Raw genomic sequence first — 20,000 nt, 5'->3', positions numbered from 1 at the left:
AGAGAGAGCGAGAGACTGAGAGACTGAGAGAGCGAGAGACTGAGAGAGCGAGAGACTGAGAGAGCGAGAGACTGAGAGCGAGAGACTGAGAGCGAGAGACTGAGAGAGCGAGAGACTGAGAGAGCGAGAGACTGAGAGAGCGAGAGAGCGAGAGACTGAGAGAGCGAGAGACTGAGACAGAGAGAGAGAGCGAGAGACTGAGAGAGAGCGAGAGACAGACAGAGAGAGAGAGCGAGAGACAGACTGAGAGAGAGAGAGAGAGCGAGAGACTGAGACTGAGAGAGAGAGCGAGAGACTGAGACTGAGAGAGAGAGCGAGAGACTGAGACAGAGAGAGAGCGAGAGACAGAGAGACAGAGAGAGCGAGAGACAGAGAGAGCGAGAGACAGAGAGCGAGAGACAGAGAGAGCGAGAGAGCGAGAGACTGAGAGAGCCTGAGACTGAGAGAGAGAGAGCGAGAGACTGAGACTGAGAGAGAGCGAGAGACAGACTGAGAGAGAGAGAGAGAGCGAGAGACTGAGACAGAGAGAGAGCGAGAGACTGAGACTGAGAGAGAGAGCGAGAGACTGAGACAGAGAGAGAGCGAGAGACAGAGAGACAGAGAGAGCGAGAGACAGAGAGAGCGAGAGACAGAGAGCGAGAGACAGAGAGAGCGAGAGACAGCGAGAGACAGCGAGAGACAGCGAGAGAGAGCGAGAGAGAGCGAGAGAGAGCGAGAGACTGAGACAGAGAGAGAGCGAGAGACAGAGACAGAGAGAGAGAGCGAGAGACAGAGAGCGAGAGACAGAGAGCGAGAGACAGAGAGAGCGAGAGACAGAGAGAGCGAGAGACAGAGAGAGCGAGAGACAGAGAGAGCGAGAGACAGAGAGAGCGAGAGACAGAGAGAGCGCGAGAGAGAGAGCGAGAGACAGAGAGAGCGAGAAACAGAGAGAGCGAGAGACAGAGAGAGCGAGAGACAGAGAGGGCGAGAGACAGAGAGGGCGAGAGACAGAGAGAGCGAGAGACAGAGAGAGCGAGAGACAGAGAGAGCGAGAGACAGAGAGAGCGAGAGACAGAGAGAGCGAGAGACAGAGAGAGCGAGAGACAGAGAGAGCGAGAGACAGAGAGAGCGAGAGACAGAGAGAGCGAGAGACAGAGAGAGCGAGAGACAGAGAGAGCGAGAGACAGAGAGAGCGAGAGACAGAGAGAGCGAGAGACAGAGAGAGCGACAGAGACAGAGAGAGAGAGAGACAGAGAGAGCGAGAGACAGAGAGGGCGAGAGACAGAGAGGGCGAGAGACAGAGAGGGCGAGAGACAGAGAGGGCGAGAGACAGAGAGGGCGAGAGACAGAGAGGGCGAGAGACAGAGAGGGCGAGAGACAGAGAGGGCGAGAGACAGAGAGGGCGAGAGACAGAGAGAGCGAGAGACAGAGAGAGCGAGAGACAGAGAGAGCGAGAGACAGAGAGAGCGAGAGACAGAGAGAGCGAGAGACAGAGAGAGCGAGAGACAGAGAGAGACAGAGAGAGAGCGAGAGACTCAGACAGAGAGAGAGAGCGAGAGACTGAGACAGAGAGAGAGAGCGAGAGACTGAGACAGAGAGAGAGAGCGAGAGACAGAGAGAGCGAGAGACAGAGAGAGCGAGAGACAGAGAGAGCGAGAGAGTGAGAGACTGAGCGAGAGACTGAGAGAGCGAGAGACTGAGAGAGCGAGAGACAGAGAGCGAGAGACTGAGAGAGCGAGAGACAGAGAGCGAGAGACTGAGAGAGCGAGAGACTGAGAGAGCGAGAGACTGAGAGAGCGAGAGACTGAGACAGAGAGAGAGACTGAGACAGAGAGAGAGAGACTGAGACAGAGAGAGAGAGCGAGAGACTGAGACAGAGAGAGAGAGACTGAGACTGAGACAGAGAGAGAGAGACAGAGAGAGAGAGCGAGAGACAGAGAGAGAGAGCGAGAGACTGAGACTGAGAGAGAGAGAGCGAGAGACTGAGACAGAGAGAGAGAGCGAGAGACAGAGAGAGCGAGAGACAGAGAGAGCGAGAGACTGAGACTGAGAGAGAGAGTGCGAGAGACAGAGAGAGCGAGAGACTGAGAGAGAGAGTGTGAGAGACAGAGAGAGCGAGAGACTGAGACAGAGAGAGCGAGAGACTGAGAGAGAGAGTGCGAGAGACAGAGAGAGCGAGAGACTGAGACAGAGAGAGCGAGAGACTGAGACAGAGAGAGAGCGAGAGACAGAGAGAGCGAGAGACTGAGAGAGAGCGAGAGAGAGCGAGAGACAGAGAGAGCGAGAGACAGAGAGAGCGAGAGACAGAGAGAGCGAGAGACAGAGAGAGCGAGAGACAGAGAGAGCGAGAGACAGAGAGAGCGAGAGACAGAGAGAGCGAGAGAGCGAGAGACTGAGCGAGAGAGCGAGAGAGCGAGAGACTGAGAGAGCGAGAGACTGAGAGAGCGAGAGACTGAGAGAGCGAGAGACTGAGAGAGCGAGAGACTGAGAGAGCGAGAGACTGAGAGAGCGAGAGACTGAGACAGAGACTGAGACAGAGAGAGAGACTGAGACAGAGAGAGAGAGACTGAGACAGAGAGAGCGAGACTGAGACAGAGAGAGCGAGAGACAGAGAGAGCGAGAGACAGAGAGAGCGAGAGACAGAGAGAGCGAGAGACAGAGAGAGCGAGAGACAGAGAGAGCGAGAGACAGAGAGAGCGAGAGACAGAGAGAGCGAGAGACAGAGAGAGCGAGAGACAGAGAGAGCGAGAGACAGCGAGAGAGAGCGAGAGACAGCGAGAGAGAGCGAGAGACAGCGAGAGAGAGCGAGAGACAGCGAGAGAGAGCGAGAGACAGCGAGAGAGAGCGAGAGACAGCGAGAGAGAGCGAGAGAGACGAGAGAGAGAGCGAGAGACAGCGAGAGAGAGCGAGAGACAGCGAGAGAGAGCGAGAGAGAGCGAGAGACAGCGAGAGACAGCGAGAGACAGCGAGAGACAGAGAGAGCGAGAGACAGAGTGAGCGAGAGACAGAGAGAGCGAGAGAGCGAGAGACTGAGAGACTGAGCTTATAGAGCATAAGCCCCAAAGATACAAGCTGCACCGCCTCCCAAAACAAAATCCTCATTGTATTTTCTCTGTTTATTTCATTATTTTGCTCTATCTGTGTTTCTCTGTAAATAGGACAGACAGTGGAAGTGAAGTGACATGTCTCTATTGCTGCTGCGGTAGTTAGTTAGTGGTGGACGTCACTGGGTTCCGTGCCTCCTATAGAATATAAAAGCGGTATGGAGGAGGGTCTAGTTTTACATGTCAGTATCAGGCGTATCACAGTGGGGTTTGACTTTATGTTGGCTACTAAAGTACATCTTTAATGGGATGTTTTTTCTAAGGCTCTATTAGGGCTGACCCCAATTATTAGACTGGTCAATTGTTTAGTCGACAGGCTGTTGGTTGACCAAGTTCTTTTTTTTGTCGAGCAGTAGCATATATATATATATATATATAGTAAAAAAATAAACATATATATGCTACTGCTCGACAAAAATAAATATATACAGTACCAGTCAAAAGTTTGGACACCTTCTCATTCAAGGGTTTTTCTTTATTTTTTACTATTTTCTACATTGTAAAATTGTGAAGACATCAAAACTATGAAATAACGTATATGGAATTATGTAGTAACCAAAATAGTGTTATATATTTTTATAATTATTTTTGATTATTCAAAGTAGCCACCCTTTGCCTTGATGACAGCTTTGCACACTCTTGACATTCTCTCAACCAGTTTCACCTGGAATGCTTTTCCAACTGTCTTGAATGAGTTCCCACATATATGCTGAGCACTTCTTGGCTGCTTTTCCTTCACTCTGCGGTCCAACTCAAGCCAAACCATCTCAATTGGGTTGAGGTTTGGTGATTGTGGAGGCCAGGTCATCTGATGCAGCACTCCATCACTCTCCTTGGTTAAATAGGCCTTACACTGCCTGGAGGTGTGTTGGGTCATTGTCCTGTTGAAAAACAAATGATAGTCCCACTAAGTGCAAACCAGATGGGATGGCGTAGAATGCTGTGGTAGCCATGCTGATTAAGTGTGCCTTCAATTCTAAATAAATCACAGACAGTGTAACCAGCAAAGTACCATCACACCCCCACCTCCATGCTTCACGGGGTGAACCACACATGCAGAGATCATCCGTTCAAGGCGGTTGGAACAAAAAAATCTCAAATTTGGACTCCAGACCAAGGGACAGATTTCCACTGGTCTAATGTCCATTGCTTGTTTTTCATGGCCCAAGCAAGTCTCTTCTTATTATTGGTGTCCTTTAGTAGTGGTTTCTTTGCAGTAATTAGACCATGAAGGCCTGATTCACAATCTCCTCTGAGCAGTTGCTGTTGAGATGTCTTTTACTTTAACTCTATGAAGCATATATTTGGGCTGCAATCTATGGCTGGTAACTCTAATGAACTTATCCTCTGCAGCAGAGGTAGCTTTGGGTCTTCCTTTCCTGTGACAATCCTCAATAGAGACAGTTTCATCATAGGTTTGAGAGTTTTTGCGACTGCACTTCAAGAAACTTTCAAAGTTCTATAAATGTTCTGTATTGACTGACCTTCAAGTCTTAAAGTAATGATGGACTGTAATTTATCTTTGCTTATTCGACCCGTTCTTGCCTTAATATGGACTTGGTCTTTTCCCAAATAGGTCTATATACCACCCCTACCAGTGCTCCCAAGTGGCGCAGCGGTCAAAGGCACTGCATCTCAGTGCTAGAGATCCTTGTTCGATTCCAGGCTGTATCACAACCGACCGTAATTGGGAGTCCCATAGAGCAGCACACAATTGGCCCAGCGTTGTTAGGGTTTGGGTGGGGTAGTCGTCATTTGTAAATAAGAATTTGTTTTTAACTGACTTGAACAAAGTTTTTTTATTTATATATATATAAATAAATAAAATACCTTGTCACAACACAACTGATTGGCTCAAACACATTCAGAAGGAAAGAAATTCCACCAACATTTTTTTACTTTTTTTACCCCTTTTTTCTCCCCAATTTCGTGGTATCCAATTGGTAGTTCGTCTTGTCTCATCACTGCAACTCCCATATGGACTCGGCGGAGGTCGAGGGCTGTGCGTCCTCCTAACACAACCCAACAAAGCCGCACTGCTTCTTGACACAATTCCCACTTAATAACGGAAGCCAGCCGCACCAATGTGTCGGAGGAAACACCAAACCCAGAATCTTTAGTGGCACAGCTAGCACTGCAATGCAGTGTCAAATTAACTTTTAACAAGACACACCTGTTGTGCAAAGCTGTCATCAAGGCACAGGGTGGCTACTTTGAATCTCAAATATAAAATAATCTCAAATATAAAATATATTTAACACTTTTTTGGTTACTACATGATTCCATATGTGTTATTTAATAGTTTTGATTTATTCACTATTATTCTGCAATCTAGAAAATAGTTTTAAAAAATAAATAAAAACCCTTGAATGAGGCGTGTCCCAACTTTTGACTGGTTCTGTATGTCAACAATCCTTCCTCCAAAGGACCCATCTATGGATAACATTTTATGGAAATCACCAAAATCATGGTATTTTTTTTATCCTCATTTGAATGTCTGAAAAGGACAGAGAGGAATTTCTCTCTCTCTGTCCTTTTCAGACATTCACTCTCCCAGTCTTTCAAAACGTTCATGGAGGAAGGAACTTTTTGTTTACCTACAGTGAAATACAGTTCCCTTTCCCACGACTACTTGTTGTTTACCTCAGTACAATCATGTACTTAAACTCATAAGGGCACAAGAGAAGATTGTTCTCATTATAATTTCTATGCCCCAGGTTACCTTGACCTGAGTGCTCTGAAACATTGTCCTACCCTCTGCACTCCCTTGGATTGCTCAGAATGAATAACTATAAACACATTCCCAGTCACATCATTTTCATCTTATCATTGTATCCCCAAGTTAGTTTTCTGGTCAGCATATATGCAGAAGCTAACAGTCATGATTTAAACATTGACTTGCTGTAATCATTCAAACTGTATCTAACTAATGTTGCTCTTGAGTGTGCAATATGTTTATATTCAATGCTGTTTTGCCCTCTGCAAGCATCAAATTATGTGACTCACTGTCACTCCTCTCTGGCTAACCCAAGGTCACTGACCTTTGGGTTAGGTGAGGACACCAGTCTTGACCCTTTTGCCACCAGAGAGTATGGTAATTAGTCATAAGCAGAACGGTCCAAGAAGATGTTGCATCATTCAGATATGGCCCAGAGCTACGGGCCGTATTCAGTCCTGTCAGTCTCCTGTCTGACTGGCTGACTCACTGGTTTGTGTGTTGTGCATCATGGTGAGATGACTGACAGTGTTTTCCTTTCCCCCCCTCCTCTCTCTTTCTTTCTCCTCCATTTGTTTTCTTTGACCATGGTAGCCTGCAAGTGCAACGGACATGCCAATCTGTGCCAGGTGTCGACGGGGAAATGCTATTGCCAAACCAAGGGAATCAAGGGAGACCAGTGCCAGCTGTGAGTACGATGTTTTATGCCTTAATGTACAGTTAATGTTTGTTAACCTTTATGCATCATTCCACTACGAGACATATACTAAAGATAATGAAGGTTCTTAAATGCTTGTTCCTCAACTCTTTTTTTACTTGGAGAACTCTTACCAAATAAATAACCTTTGAGTTAAGTGTGGGGTTCTTGACATGGCATCTACTGTTCATCAGAAAATCTGAAAGGCCCATTTTGGTACTTAATGCAGGAAAAAATCTATGTATGTTGTTTTCTAATTCTTGTAGAAATATGATGGTTTACACATTTATGCATTGGATGGTTGTCTCATCGAGCAGGTTCCTGCCTAGAAATATCTTGGCTTTTGGATTGACAAAAATGTGACGTTTAAAAAAACATACAGATGAGCTAGTTAAGAAGCTGAGATTTAAAGTAGGCTTCTTTTATAGAAGTAGATCATGAGAAGAAACCTGCACACTTCTTGCTGGTATCACTGCTCTTGCTAGTATCACTTCTCTTTATTAAACTTTACGTAAAGCTTTCTTATTTTTTCTCTTGTGTTATTCAATTGTTGCCATGCACCTGCAACAAAGATATCTCAGATGTGTGAGTGCCTTTTGAATATAGAAATAGATCGCGCCTCTCCCTAAACAGCAGGAAACAGTTTGTACAGGCAAACTTCCTGCCAGCTCTACTTTAAAACCCTTAGATTCTGTGTACCATAGTGCGCTTCTTTTTATCACAGGTGACAGGTTTAATACTCATCACTACAAACAGTCATGGGTGGTACTGGTAAATTCACTGGAAAGGTACATTTATATTGTAGTCATTTAGCAGATGCTCTTATCCAGAGCGACTTATAGTTAGTGCAATCATCTTCAGATAGCTAGGTGGGACAACCACATATCACAGGCATAGAAACTACATGTTTCCTCAATAACGTAGCTATCAGTTGAGTCAGAGCTAGAAGGGAGGGCGGGAACAGAGTGCTGGGGTTGGGGTGTAGAGTTAGAGCATAGCCTGAAGATAGGGAGGGGCATGTCCTCTTGCTGCTCCGTAGGCAAGAACCATGGTCTTGTAGTGGATGCAAGCTTTTACTAGAAGGCAGTGGAGTGTGCAGAGGAGCGGGGTGACATGGGAGAACTTGGGAAGGTGGAAAGCTAGGCGGACTGCAGCGTTCTGGGTGACATGGGAGAACTTGGGAAGGTGGAAAGCTAGGCGGACTGCAGCGTTCTGGGTGACATGGGAGAACTTGGGAAGGTGGAAAGCTAGGCGGACTGCAGCGTTCTGGGTGACATGGGAGAACTTGGGAAGGTGGAAAGCTAGGCGGACTGCAGCGTTCTGGGTGACATGTGAGAACTTGGGAAGGTGGAAAGCTAGGCGGACTGCAGCGCTCTGGATAAGTTGCAGGGGTTTGATGGCACAAGTGGGGAGCCCAGCCTACAGTGAGTTGCAGTAGTCCAGATGGGAGAGGATAAGTGCCTGGATTAGGACCTGCGCCGCTTCCTGTGTGAGGTAGTGTCGTACTCTATGGATGTTGTAGAGCATGAGCCTACAGGAGCAGATCACTGCTTTGATGTTTGCAAAGAACGACAGGGTGTTGTCCCGGTTCATGCCACGGTTCTTTGCACTCTGGGAGGTCAACGCTGTGGAGTTGTCAACCATGATTGAGAGGTCTTTGAGCGGGCAGGCCTTCCCCGAGAGGAAGAGCAGTTCCGACTTGTTGAGTTTGAGGTGGTGGGCCGACGTTCAAGTTGAGATATCTGCCAGGCACACAGCGATGCGTGTCACCACCTGGGTGTCAGTAGGGGAGAAGGATAAAGGTAGTTGAGTATCATCCACATGGCAATGATAGGAGAGACCATGTGAGGATATGACAGAGCCAAGTGAGGGCCTCGAACCGAACCCTGGAGGACACAAGTAGTGAGAGTATGTGGTGCAGGCACCCTGGGAAATATGCAAATAAGGTTTAAAACCCTACAGCAGGGCTATTCATTTCTGATTCTGGTTTTGGACTTTTGTATGGTTCTTCAAAGAACCATCCCATTTATGGTTATTCAGAGACCCATCAAATGGTTCCCCTATGGCATCGCTCTCAATAACCTTATTCGGTGTAGGATGATTCTAGCTCCTACAATGTCAATGGTATATCCCACTAGTTGGGGATGAGTTGTGGGGCTGTACCCTCTCTGAACCCCCTTGCAGTGTCAGCAATTTGGCCCTTTGTTAATGTGCGTTTGGGGCCTTAGCCAAGGCTTTAATACCAGTAATGGGGTTGGCACAGGGGGCGCAGCACCCAGTGTGTTTGTTTGTGCCATCAGAGTGCCAGGCTGGCCCTGTGCTGCACTATAATACCCCTAAGTGCTTTCACCGGTGCGGTAAAGGCAGGGTGAAAAATGCTGCATCAATAAATCCTGGAGTGGAGAAGTGCACTGCTGTCACTGGTACTGTTATGTTCTAATGAGGCCTGCTCAACTCTGGAGGGCTCCTGTGTGCGCAGGTGCGCGTGTTTGAGTTTGCATGCAGGTGTCCGAGGGATTGACAGATTTATTAAGAGAATGAGAGTGCATGCACATATTGTGTATTATCCTCTCTCTGTGAATGTCAAGTCATTTGTGCACATGGATTTTGCAGCGGTGTCTTTTTAATGCTTTGAGTACGAGTGAGAAGGTTTTGTTTTCCTAGAGGGACATCTCTCTGTCATTACCATTTGACCGCTGCTCCTTTTACAGGACTATCAAGCACTTTCCTGCACGCGCGCATTCACACTTGAAAAACAGCATTTGGTCTCAGCTATAAAGTACCTGTCACATTAGAGCAAGCCTCATTTCATACCGCACACACATTATTACCATGTGACTGTCATGAGTTACACAACTGACCAAGGGGATGATGACTGTACGTTCTACGTATAAACACAAGCTTTTCTCTTTCCATGTCAAGCAGAGCACTAACACAGGCTGATTTGTGTGTTTTTGTTTTATGAATAGATTGCGATTTCAATTAGATTTAAAAATAGTTTTACATCAAGAACAACAAATGTAAACCGCTGATTTTAGATATATATTTGTTTGTTCTGATAAACATTTTTAGCCTGCTGAGATGAGGGGAAATTAGGAATATTAGAAGTTGATTGAGATGTTTCTGATGTTCAAAGTTCAGATCATCAAAGATTTTTCTGCCCACACTAAATAACTTATTCAATCTAAACCATATTGTTTACAGTAGCTTCATGACTCCTCTAAAAATATGTTAACGGTATGAAACTTGGCCACAGAAAAAGAGATTCAACGTGAGATTGATTAAACCATGCATGGCACAACTGTTGTTTTTGACCCGCAAAACTCGGAATGACACTCAAATTGAAAAAGTTGCGGAATGGTGAACGTGGACGGTCACTGTTTTCCACCAATTTTGACATTTGTCAGCAACTTGGGAAAATAATTTCCCTCATCCCCGCTTTCCCATATTCATTAGTCGTCCTTCACTCAGTCTTGAAGTGTTGTGAGTGGGAGCAGTTGACTTCTTGCGTGTATTTCTATTTGTTCCCTGCACTGCCTGTGCTGTGCGACTCCTTGATTTGTCACGTACGCTTCCCATCAAATGCTTTCGCCGTCAAAACTATTATTTATTTTTTCCAGAGAGCTTTTTCAAAATGGCTGTGTGTAATGGAAGACATTTATTTGCCATTTTGATTATGAACGATCGATTTCCCCTGGTCTGGCGGTAAGGCCCCCGTCCCTCTGCTTCAGCAGATGTGCACACTCTGACTGGCTGCAATAAAGGAACCATTAGCAAGAGCATGGTTCCTCTGAGAATGCCAGACTGAAACGGTCTGTGTGTGTGGTGCTTGAGAGTGTGGTTTTTCTTGTGTGTGCTTGTGATGTATTAGTTTATCTTTGTAGATGTAAGTATAGTGAGTGTGTGTGTGTTTGTCAGCCTTGTGTGTGTGTGTGTGTGTGTGTGTTATGTTCTCTGAAATGTCAAATAAGAGTAAGCAAGGCCAGGAGTGGTTTTGTTATTCATTCTCTGGGGGGGCCGTTTGTCCTTTGCTCCAGCGTTAGCTCACAGTGCCTTTGTCTGCTTAGATCTGCAGTGTGGACATCAAGCTTGCTGGCCCACTGTACAAAGGCTCCACACACACGAACACGAACGAGCTGGGGCACATACACATATTTTACACTCTTCTCCAAATGTATTAGGACATTGAAGCAAAAGCTAAATATTTGGATCTATGCTCCAGCATTTTAGTACAGAATGTAAGGTTTTATTTGAGGGTATTTTCATACATATCTGTTTTACCATTTAGAAATGAAAACATTTTATGTACAGTTGAAGTCAGAAGTTTATATACACTTAGGTTGGATTAATTAAAACTCATTTTTCAACCACTCCACAAATTTCTTGTTAACAAACTATAGTTTTGGCAAGTCGGTTAAGACCAACAATTGTTTACAGACAGATTATTTCACTTATAATTCACTGTATCACAATTCCAGTGGGTCAGAGGTTTACATACACAAAGTTGACTGTGCCTTTAAACATTTGGAAGGAGACGTGTTATGTCTCCTAGAGATGAACGTACTTTGGTGCGAAAAGTGCAAATCAATCCCAGAACAACAGCAAGGCACCTTGTGAAGGTGCTGGAGGAAACGGGTACAAATGTATCTATATTCACAGTAAATCGAGTCCTATATCGACATAACCTGAAAGGGCGCTCAGCAAGGAAGAAGTCACTGCTCCAAAACCGGCATAAAAAGCCAGACTACGGTTTGCAACTGCACATGGGGACAAACATTGTAGTTTTTGGGGAAATGTCCTCTGGTCTGATGAAACAAAAATAGAACTGTTTGGCCATAATGACCATCATTATGTTTGGAGGGAAAAGGGGAGGCTTGCAAGCTGAAGAACACCATCCCAACCGTGAAGCACAGGGGTGGCAGCATCATGTTGTGGGAGTGCTTTGCTGCAGGAGGGATTGGTACACTTCACAAAATAGATGGCATCATGAGGATTTTTACTAGAATTAAATGTCAGGAATTGTGAAAAACTGAGTTTAAATGTATTTGGCTAAGGTGTATGTACACTTCTGACTTCAACTGTATCTAGTCCCCCCATTTGAAGATGTCATAAGTATTTGGAAAAATTCACATATAGTGTATTGAAATAGTCCAAAGTTGAGTATTTGGTCCCATATTCCTTGCACAACTTGTTGGATGTATTAGTGGTTTGTTTTGGTTCTGTTTTGGATTATGTTCTGTCCAATAGGAACTGAATGGTGAATAATGTCTTGTGCCATTTTGGAGTCACTTTTGTTCTAAGTAAGAATAGAAGATGTTTCTGAACATTTCTATATTCACGTGGATGCTACCATGATTATGGATAATCATGAATGCATCATGACTAATGATGAGTGAGAAGGTTAGAGGCAAAAATATGATACCCCCGAAAAATGCTACCCGTCCCATGTTATTGGTAATGGTTAGAGTTTAGCTTGTTTTGTTGTAGCCTCTGAACGGCATCTCACTTATTGTTATTCATGATTCATTCAGGATTTTTCTTCAATTTCAATTTTGAAGTGTTTTTAAACAACAAATTGACCGATGTCAGTTCAATTATTTTAATTCCCTTTCATTAGTTTTTTCCCCCCTGTGAGCTCAATGTGCAGTTTCTCTACAAATAAATCAGATCAAGCCTGCACTGTGCGATAGTTGTAGGAAGTTTCCAACAGACCAATATTCAACATAGTTTAGTGCAGAAAATGTGGTAATTAACTACAACGACCAAAATTCATTGCACGCCCGTTTAAACTTGTCTGGTCTGTGCCGAGCACTGAGCTATAATAAGAATGGTGTGGAGCAGACACGGTGACTGAGAAGAGACAACGGTGTGGAGCAGACACGGTGACTGAGAAGAGACAACGGTGTGGAGCAGACACGGTGACTGAGAAGAGACAACGGTGTGGAGCAGACACGGTGACTGAGAAGAGACAACGGTGTGGAGCAGACACGGTGACTGAGTAGAGACAACGGTGTGGAGCAGACACGGTGACTGAGAAGAGACAACGGTGTGGAGCAGACACGGTGACTGAGAAGAGACAACGGTGTGGAGCAGACACGGTGACTGAGAAGAAACAACGGTGTGGAGCAGACACGGTGACTGAGAAGAAACAACGGTGTGGAGCAGACGCGGTGACTGAGTAGAGACAACGGTGTGGAGCAGACACGGTGATTGAGAAGAAACAACGGTGTGGAGCAGACACGGTGACTGAGAAGAGACAACGGTGTGGAGCAGACACGGTGACTGAGAAGAAACAACGGTGTGGAGCAGACACGGTGACTGAGAAGAGACAACGGTGTGGAGCAGACACGGTGACTGAGAAGAAACAACGGTGTGGAGCAGACACGGTGATTGAGAAGAGACAACGGTGTGGAGCAGACACGGTGATTGAGAAGAGACAACGGTGTGGAGCAGACACGGTGATTGAGAAGCGATAACGGTGTGGAGCAGACACGGTGACTGAGAAGAGACAACGGTGTGGAGCAGACATGCTGATTGAGAAGAGACAACGGTGTGGAGCAGACACGCTGATTGAGAAGAGACAACGGTGTGGAGCAGACACGGTGACTGAGAAGAGACAACGGTGTGGAGCAGACACGCTGATTGAGAAGAAACAACGGTGTGGAGCAGACACAGTGACTGAGAAGAGACAACGGTGTGGAGCAGACACAGTGACTGAGAAGAGACAATGGTGTGGAGCAGACACGGTGACTGAGAAGAGACAATGGTGTGGAGCAGACACGGTGATTGAGAAGAGACAACGGTGTGGAGCAGACACTGTGACTGAGAAGAGACAATGGTGTGCAGCAGACACGGTGACTGAGAAGAGACAATGGTGTGGACAGACACGGTGACTGAGAAGAGAATCTTAGATTGAGAGGGATAGAAAACAGTTGCTTCGTGAGCCTGAAAATGCATGATCTAAGTGATTGATAGTTGGTATTCAGCAGTATGCCTTATTTACTTTGAATAACTCCTACAATAGTGATATTAAAAAAATGTGAATGAATGTGAATGAATTATGATTAATAAGTGATAAGCATTAATGGCCAGTCACTACCGTCATTGTGTTATTGTTTTACAGCATTCAACCCACATAATGCATAGTGCATTTAGGGTTCTATATTCGGTTGGCGTTAAGGAGGTTAGTGTCAAACGCACATTAGTTTGCAATTTTGTCATGTAAAAACTGTCGCACTGGCATTTTCCAGCCTTTAACGCCAGGTTCGGCAATTTACTTGTCTTATATGGCTCCCAAGTGGTGCAGCGGTCAAAGACACTGCATCTCAGTGTTAGAGGCGTCAATACAGACCCTGGTTCGATTCCAGGCTGTATCATAAGGTAGTGCACAATTGGCCCAGCGTCGTCTGGGTTAGGGTTTGGCCAGTGTAGACCGTCATTATTAAATAAGAATTTGTTCTTAACTGACTTGCCTAGTTAAATAAAGATTAAATAAAATAAATAAATGCAATTATATCAACTTGCTGAAACATAAAACAGTAATTGTCTTTCCCCATGTTGTTTTATTTGGTTAAAAACTAAGCATAGCCTCCCCTCCGCTCAATGAAGGCAGTTTTCTTTTTGTCCTGCCAAATGTAATCAAGTATGCTAGTCAAGACCGTTGATAATGTGTTTAGCTTGTGAGACCTCTTGGAAATGGGTCTTAATCATCAAAGCTTTATTAAAACATCAAGTTTGAGAGGAGCAAAAGTGAGCTGACATTCCCGTTTTATCTACAGTGCATTCGGGAAGTATTCAGACCCCTTGACATTTTCCACATTTTGTTACAGCCTTATTCTAAAATGTATTACATGTAATTTTTTCTCATCAATCTACACACAATACCCCATAATGTCAAAGCAAAAATATGTTTTTTTGAAATCTTTGCTAATTTATTAAAAATAAGCAACTGAAATATCACAATTATATTAGTATTCAGACCCTTTACTCTGAAGCACTTTTGGCAGCGGGTACAGCCTCGAGTCTTCGTGGGTATGACGCTACAAGCTTGCCACACCTGTATTTGGGAAGTTTCTCCCATTCTTATCTGCAGATTCTCTCAAGATCTGTCAGGTTGGATGGGGAGCGTTGCTGCACAGCTATTTTCAACTCTCTCCAGAGATGTTCGATCGGGTTCAAGTCTCGGGTTCTGGCTGGGACACTCAAGGACATTCAGAGACTTGCCCTGAAGCCACTCCTGCGTTGTCTTGGCTGTGTGCTTAGGGTCGTTGTCCTGTTGGAAGGTGAATCTTCACCCCAGTCTGAGGTTCTGAGCACTTTGGACCAGGTTTTCATCAAGGATCTCTCTGTACTTATAGACGTCTATGTTTGGACCAAATCGAGGCTGGTCCACGAAAAGACCACATACTCTTTCTACCATGTCCTATATCTGCTACATGATTTATGATTATTTCTTTGACTGAATGTTCTAAAGCCTTTATTACACCAAAGCAAATATTAAAAACAGACAAATTTGTGAAATTGTTTACTTGACATTGTTGCTGCGTGAGATTTGGTGCTTACGGAATTGGTATGCTATTAAACGAACACTCAAACAGGCAATCGAAGCAGGATCTGACTTTGTTTATTTAGAAATATTGATGATTTATAAAGCCAAGCACATTTAACAGTTAAGCTATTGATTATAGATCTAATTAAGTTCGGGTTTTCTCTCTCCTCACTTTTTTTTTTTTACAATAAGCCAAGGGCTATTTTCTCATCTCCTCATTCTGCTGCTGCCTCCGGCATTGTTCTCAACACCAATATGCTGGTTAACTTTGCTATTATGCACATAGCAACATAATCTGGGAAAAGGCGCCAATTCCTGCTCGACTAAAGGAGATCTCGGTCGACCAACAGTCTATTGACCAAATAATCGACTAGTCAACTAAATGGGGTCAGCCCTAACCTACACACAATACCGCCCTAACCTACACACAATACCTCCCTAACCTACACACAATACCGCCCTAACCTACACACAATACCTCCCTAACCTACACACAATACCTCCCTAACCTACACACAATACCTCCCTAACCTACACACAATACCACCCTAACCTACACACAATACCGCCCTAACCTACACACAATACCGCCCTAACCTACACACAATACCACCCTAACCTACACACAATACCGCCCTAACCTACACACAATACCTCCCTAACCTACACACAATACCGCCCTAACCTACACACAATACCGCCCTAACCTACACACAAACCTCCCTAACCTACACACAATACCTCCCTAACCTACACACAATACCTCCCTAACCTACACACAATACCGCCCTAACCTACACACAATACCTCCCTAACCTACACACAATACCTCCCTAACCTACACACAATACCGCCCTAACCTACACACAATACCGCCCTAACCTACACACAATACCTCCCTAACCTACACACAATACCGCCCTAACCTACACACAATACCTCCCTAACCTACACACAATACCTCCCTAACCTACACACAATACCTCCCTAACCTACACACAATACCTCCCTAACCTACACACAATACCACCCTAACCTACACACAATACCGCCCTAACCTACACACAATACCGCCCTAACCTACACACAATACCACCCTAACCTACACACAATACCGCCCTAACCTACACACAATACCACCCTAACCTACACACAATACCGCCCTAACCTACACACAATACCTCCCTAACCTACACACAATACCTCCCTAACCTACACACAATACCTCCCTAACCTACACACAATACCTCCCTAACCTACACACAATACCGCCCTAACCTACACACAATACCGCCCTAACCTACACACAATACCGCCCTAACCTACACACAATACCACCCTAACCTACACACAATACCTCCCTAACCTACACACAATACCGCCCTAACCTACACACAATACCGCCCTAACCTACACACAATACCGCCCTAACCTACACACAATACCGCCCTAACCTACACACAATACCGCCCCTAACCTACACACAATACCTCCCTAACCTACACACAATACCGCCCTAACCTACACACAATACCGCCCTAACCTACACACAATACCTCCCTAACCTACACACAATACCTCCCTAACCTACACACAATACCGCCCTAACCTACACACAATACCGCCCTAACCTACACACAATACCGCCCTAACCTACACACAATACCGCCCTAACCTACACACAATACCGCCCTAACCTACACACAATACCGCCCTAACCTACACACAATACCGCCCTAACCTACACACAATACCTCCCTAACCTACACACAATACCTCCCTAACCTACACACAATACCGCCCTAACCTACACACAATACCGCCCTAACCTACACACAATACCACCCTAACCTACACACAATACCGCCCTAACCTACACACAATACCTCCCTAACCTACACACAATACCTCCCTAACCTACACACAATACCGCCCTAACCTACACACAATACCACCCTAACCTACACACAATACCGCCCTAACCTACACACAATACCTCCCTAACCTACACACAATACCTCCCTAACCTACACACAATACCGCCCTAACCTACACACAATACCACCCTAACCTACACACAATACCACCCTAACCTACACACAATACCGCCCTAACCTACACACAATACCGCCCTAACCTACACACAATACCGCCCTAACCTACACACAATACCTCCCTAACCTACACACAATACCGCCCTAACCTACACACAATACCACCCTAACCTACACACAATACCACCCTAACCTACACACAATACCGCCCTAACCTACACACAATACCGCCCTAACCTACACACAATACCGCCCTAACCTACACACAATACCGCCCTAACCTACACACAATACCGCCCTAACCTACACACAATACCGCCCTAACCTACACACAATACCGCCCTAACCTACACACAATACCGCCCTAACCTACACACAATACCGCCCTAACCTACACACAATACCGCCCTAACCTACACACAATACCGCCCTAACCTACACACAATACCACCCTAACCTACACACAATACCGCCCTAACCTACACACAATACCGCCCTAACCTACACACAATACCGCCCTAACCTACACACAATACCGCCCTAACCTACACACAATACCGCCCTAACCTACACACAATACCACCCTAACCTACACACAATACCACCCTAACCTACACACAATACCGCCCTAACCTACACACAATACCGCCCTAACCTACACACAATACCGCCCTAACCTACACACAATACCGCCCTAACCTACACACAATACCACCCTAACCTACACACAATACCTCCCTAACCTACACACAATACCGCCCTAACCTACACACAATACTGCCCTAACCTACACACAATACCACCCTAACCTACACACAATACCGCCCTAACCTACACACAATACCTCCCTAACCTACACACAATACCTCCCTAACCTACACACAATACCGCCCTAACCTACACACAATACCGCCCTAACCTACACACAATACCGCCCTAACCTACACACAATACCGCCCTAACCTACACACAATACCACCCTAACCTACACACAATACCAAAGCGAAAACAAATTAAGAACAGAACTACTTTTTTTTACATATGTATTCAGACCCTTTGCTATGAGACTCAAAGTTGCGGTCAGGTGCATCCTGTTTTCATTGATCATTCTTGGTGTTTCTACAACTTGATTGGAGTCCACCTGTGGTAAATCTAATTGATTGGCCATGATTTGGAAAGGCAAAAACCTGTCTATATATGGTCCCACACTATAGGAAAGATTGTTTGGTATGGTTTAGAAACCTGGGAACCAAGCTGTAGTTATCACTGTGGCCCCATCACTTGGACATGTATCTTCACGCCTAGAATAAAAACCTCCAGGCTTTTGTCATAATTTTCAATTTATTGGGAAAAAAATGCAGAATTATGTGACATGGGGAAGTTTGGGGGAAAAAAACGAATCCCGTCCGAATCATTCTTTGGAATAACTGACATTCTGGAGGAATAATTACAACCAACGTTCTCTAGTAATACTAGTCCCGTGTGAATAGGTCTTTGATCACGTGGATACGATGCATGCATGTCACGTAAAGAGAGCAAGGGTTGAGGGACTAGGGAATGTTTTTCCTAAACAAATGAGGGATTTCGAAAGCCGAACTTTTAAGTCATAAATTACTGTAATTATGTTGCAGCTTCAGCAACACGGACAGCGCGATAAACACTGTCGATGTTCTGTGGTGGTCGCTGCAGGAGGGAGGAGAGGGAGACAACCGGTGCTAGTTAGATAGTCACTTGCTGTCTTTAAAAAACATTTTTTTACACAGCTCAGCAAGTCTGAGCCCGGCCCAGCACAATCGAATCAATTGCTGGTCGGACTCCCTCCAGTCATTTGTGTGTCTTTATTATTTAATAAAACCGTGTGCTTAAAGCATCAGAGAAGCTCAGTGAATATAGTTGATTTGATTAAACACATAGGATCTGTCAATATATGGGGAAAAAAATTGTTATTTAAAAATGTCAACCAATCGATTGGTCGAAAGAACAGACAACTCTTGGTCAACCGAGATCTTTTTTAGTCAGGGACAGCCAAGAAAATGTTGAATCCATTTTAGAATAAGGCTGTAACGTAACAAAATGTGGAAAGAGTGAAGGGGTCTGAATACTTTTGAATGCACTGTAGGTATGTATGCTGTCTCTGTTACAAGCATTTCACTACACCCGCAATAACATCTGCTTAACACGTGTATGTGACCAATATTGATTTTATAAACATTTATTGTAGGCAGGCCTACATTATTTTAGCCATGCTTTGGATGTGTGTAAAACCTCCTCCATGATGTAGCCCACGTGTCCATACCCATCACGATACAAGAGAATCTTGTATTTAGAAGTTATTTTCCTCAAACAATTGTTTTTTTTCTTCTGTTTCATATTTTTAAATCCCAAGCCTCAAAACTTGAGACATCTGTTGCCTTGTGACAAAACTGCACATTTTGTCCCCAGGACAAGGTGCACCTGTGTAATGATCATGGCTGTTTAGTCGGCTTCTTGATATGCCACACCTGTCAGGTGGATGGAGTATCTTGGCAAAGGAGAAATGCTCACTAACAGGGACATAAAACATTTGTCCACAACATTTGAGAGAAATAACCTTTTTGTGGTTATGGAACATTTCTGGGATATTTTGTTTCAGCACATGAAACATGGGATCAACACTTTACATTGTGTTTATATGTTTGTTCAGTGTAGGTACTGTACATTAAGTGCTTTCATTTCTAAACGGTTAAACAGATACTGTATGTATAAAAATACACTCAAATAAAAGGTGACATTCTCTACTGTCACCTCATATGAAACATTTCATCTCAAATCCAAAATGCTGGAGTATAGGGCCAAATTAACTGTCCAAATACATAAGAAGGAGAGTGTAAATATAATTAATTGTGTCCTTCCTTCATTTCCA

General features: G+C 44.8%; 1 protein-coding gene across 2 annotated transcripts in view; it reads left to right on the top strand.

The window, feature by feature from the left end:
• Positions 1–20,000, top strand: part of LOC112253122 (attractin-like protein 1) — a 385,056-nt gene that overhangs the window by 166,918 nt on the left and 198,138 nt on the right. For both annotated transcript variants that reach the window (XM_024425061.2, XM_024425060.2), the window contains one exon: positions 6,394–6,487. In XM_024425061.2, coding sequence (XP_024280829.1) covers positions 6,394–6,487 — 94 coding nt within the window. The remainder of the gene's footprint in view (positions 1–6,393; positions 6,488–20,000) is intronic.

Source organism: Oncorhynchus tshawytscha, linkage group LG06 (assembly GCF_018296145.1).
Source record: "Oncorhynchus tshawytscha isolate Ot180627B linkage group LG06, Otsh_v2.0, whole genome shotgun sequence".
NCBI classification, from domain to species: Eukaryota; Metazoa; Chordata; class Actinopteri; order Salmoniformes; family Salmonidae; genus Oncorhynchus; species Oncorhynchus tshawytscha.
The sequence above is the reverse complement of the archived record's forward strand: the minus strand, read 5'-3'. Positions and strand labels throughout refer to the sequence as shown.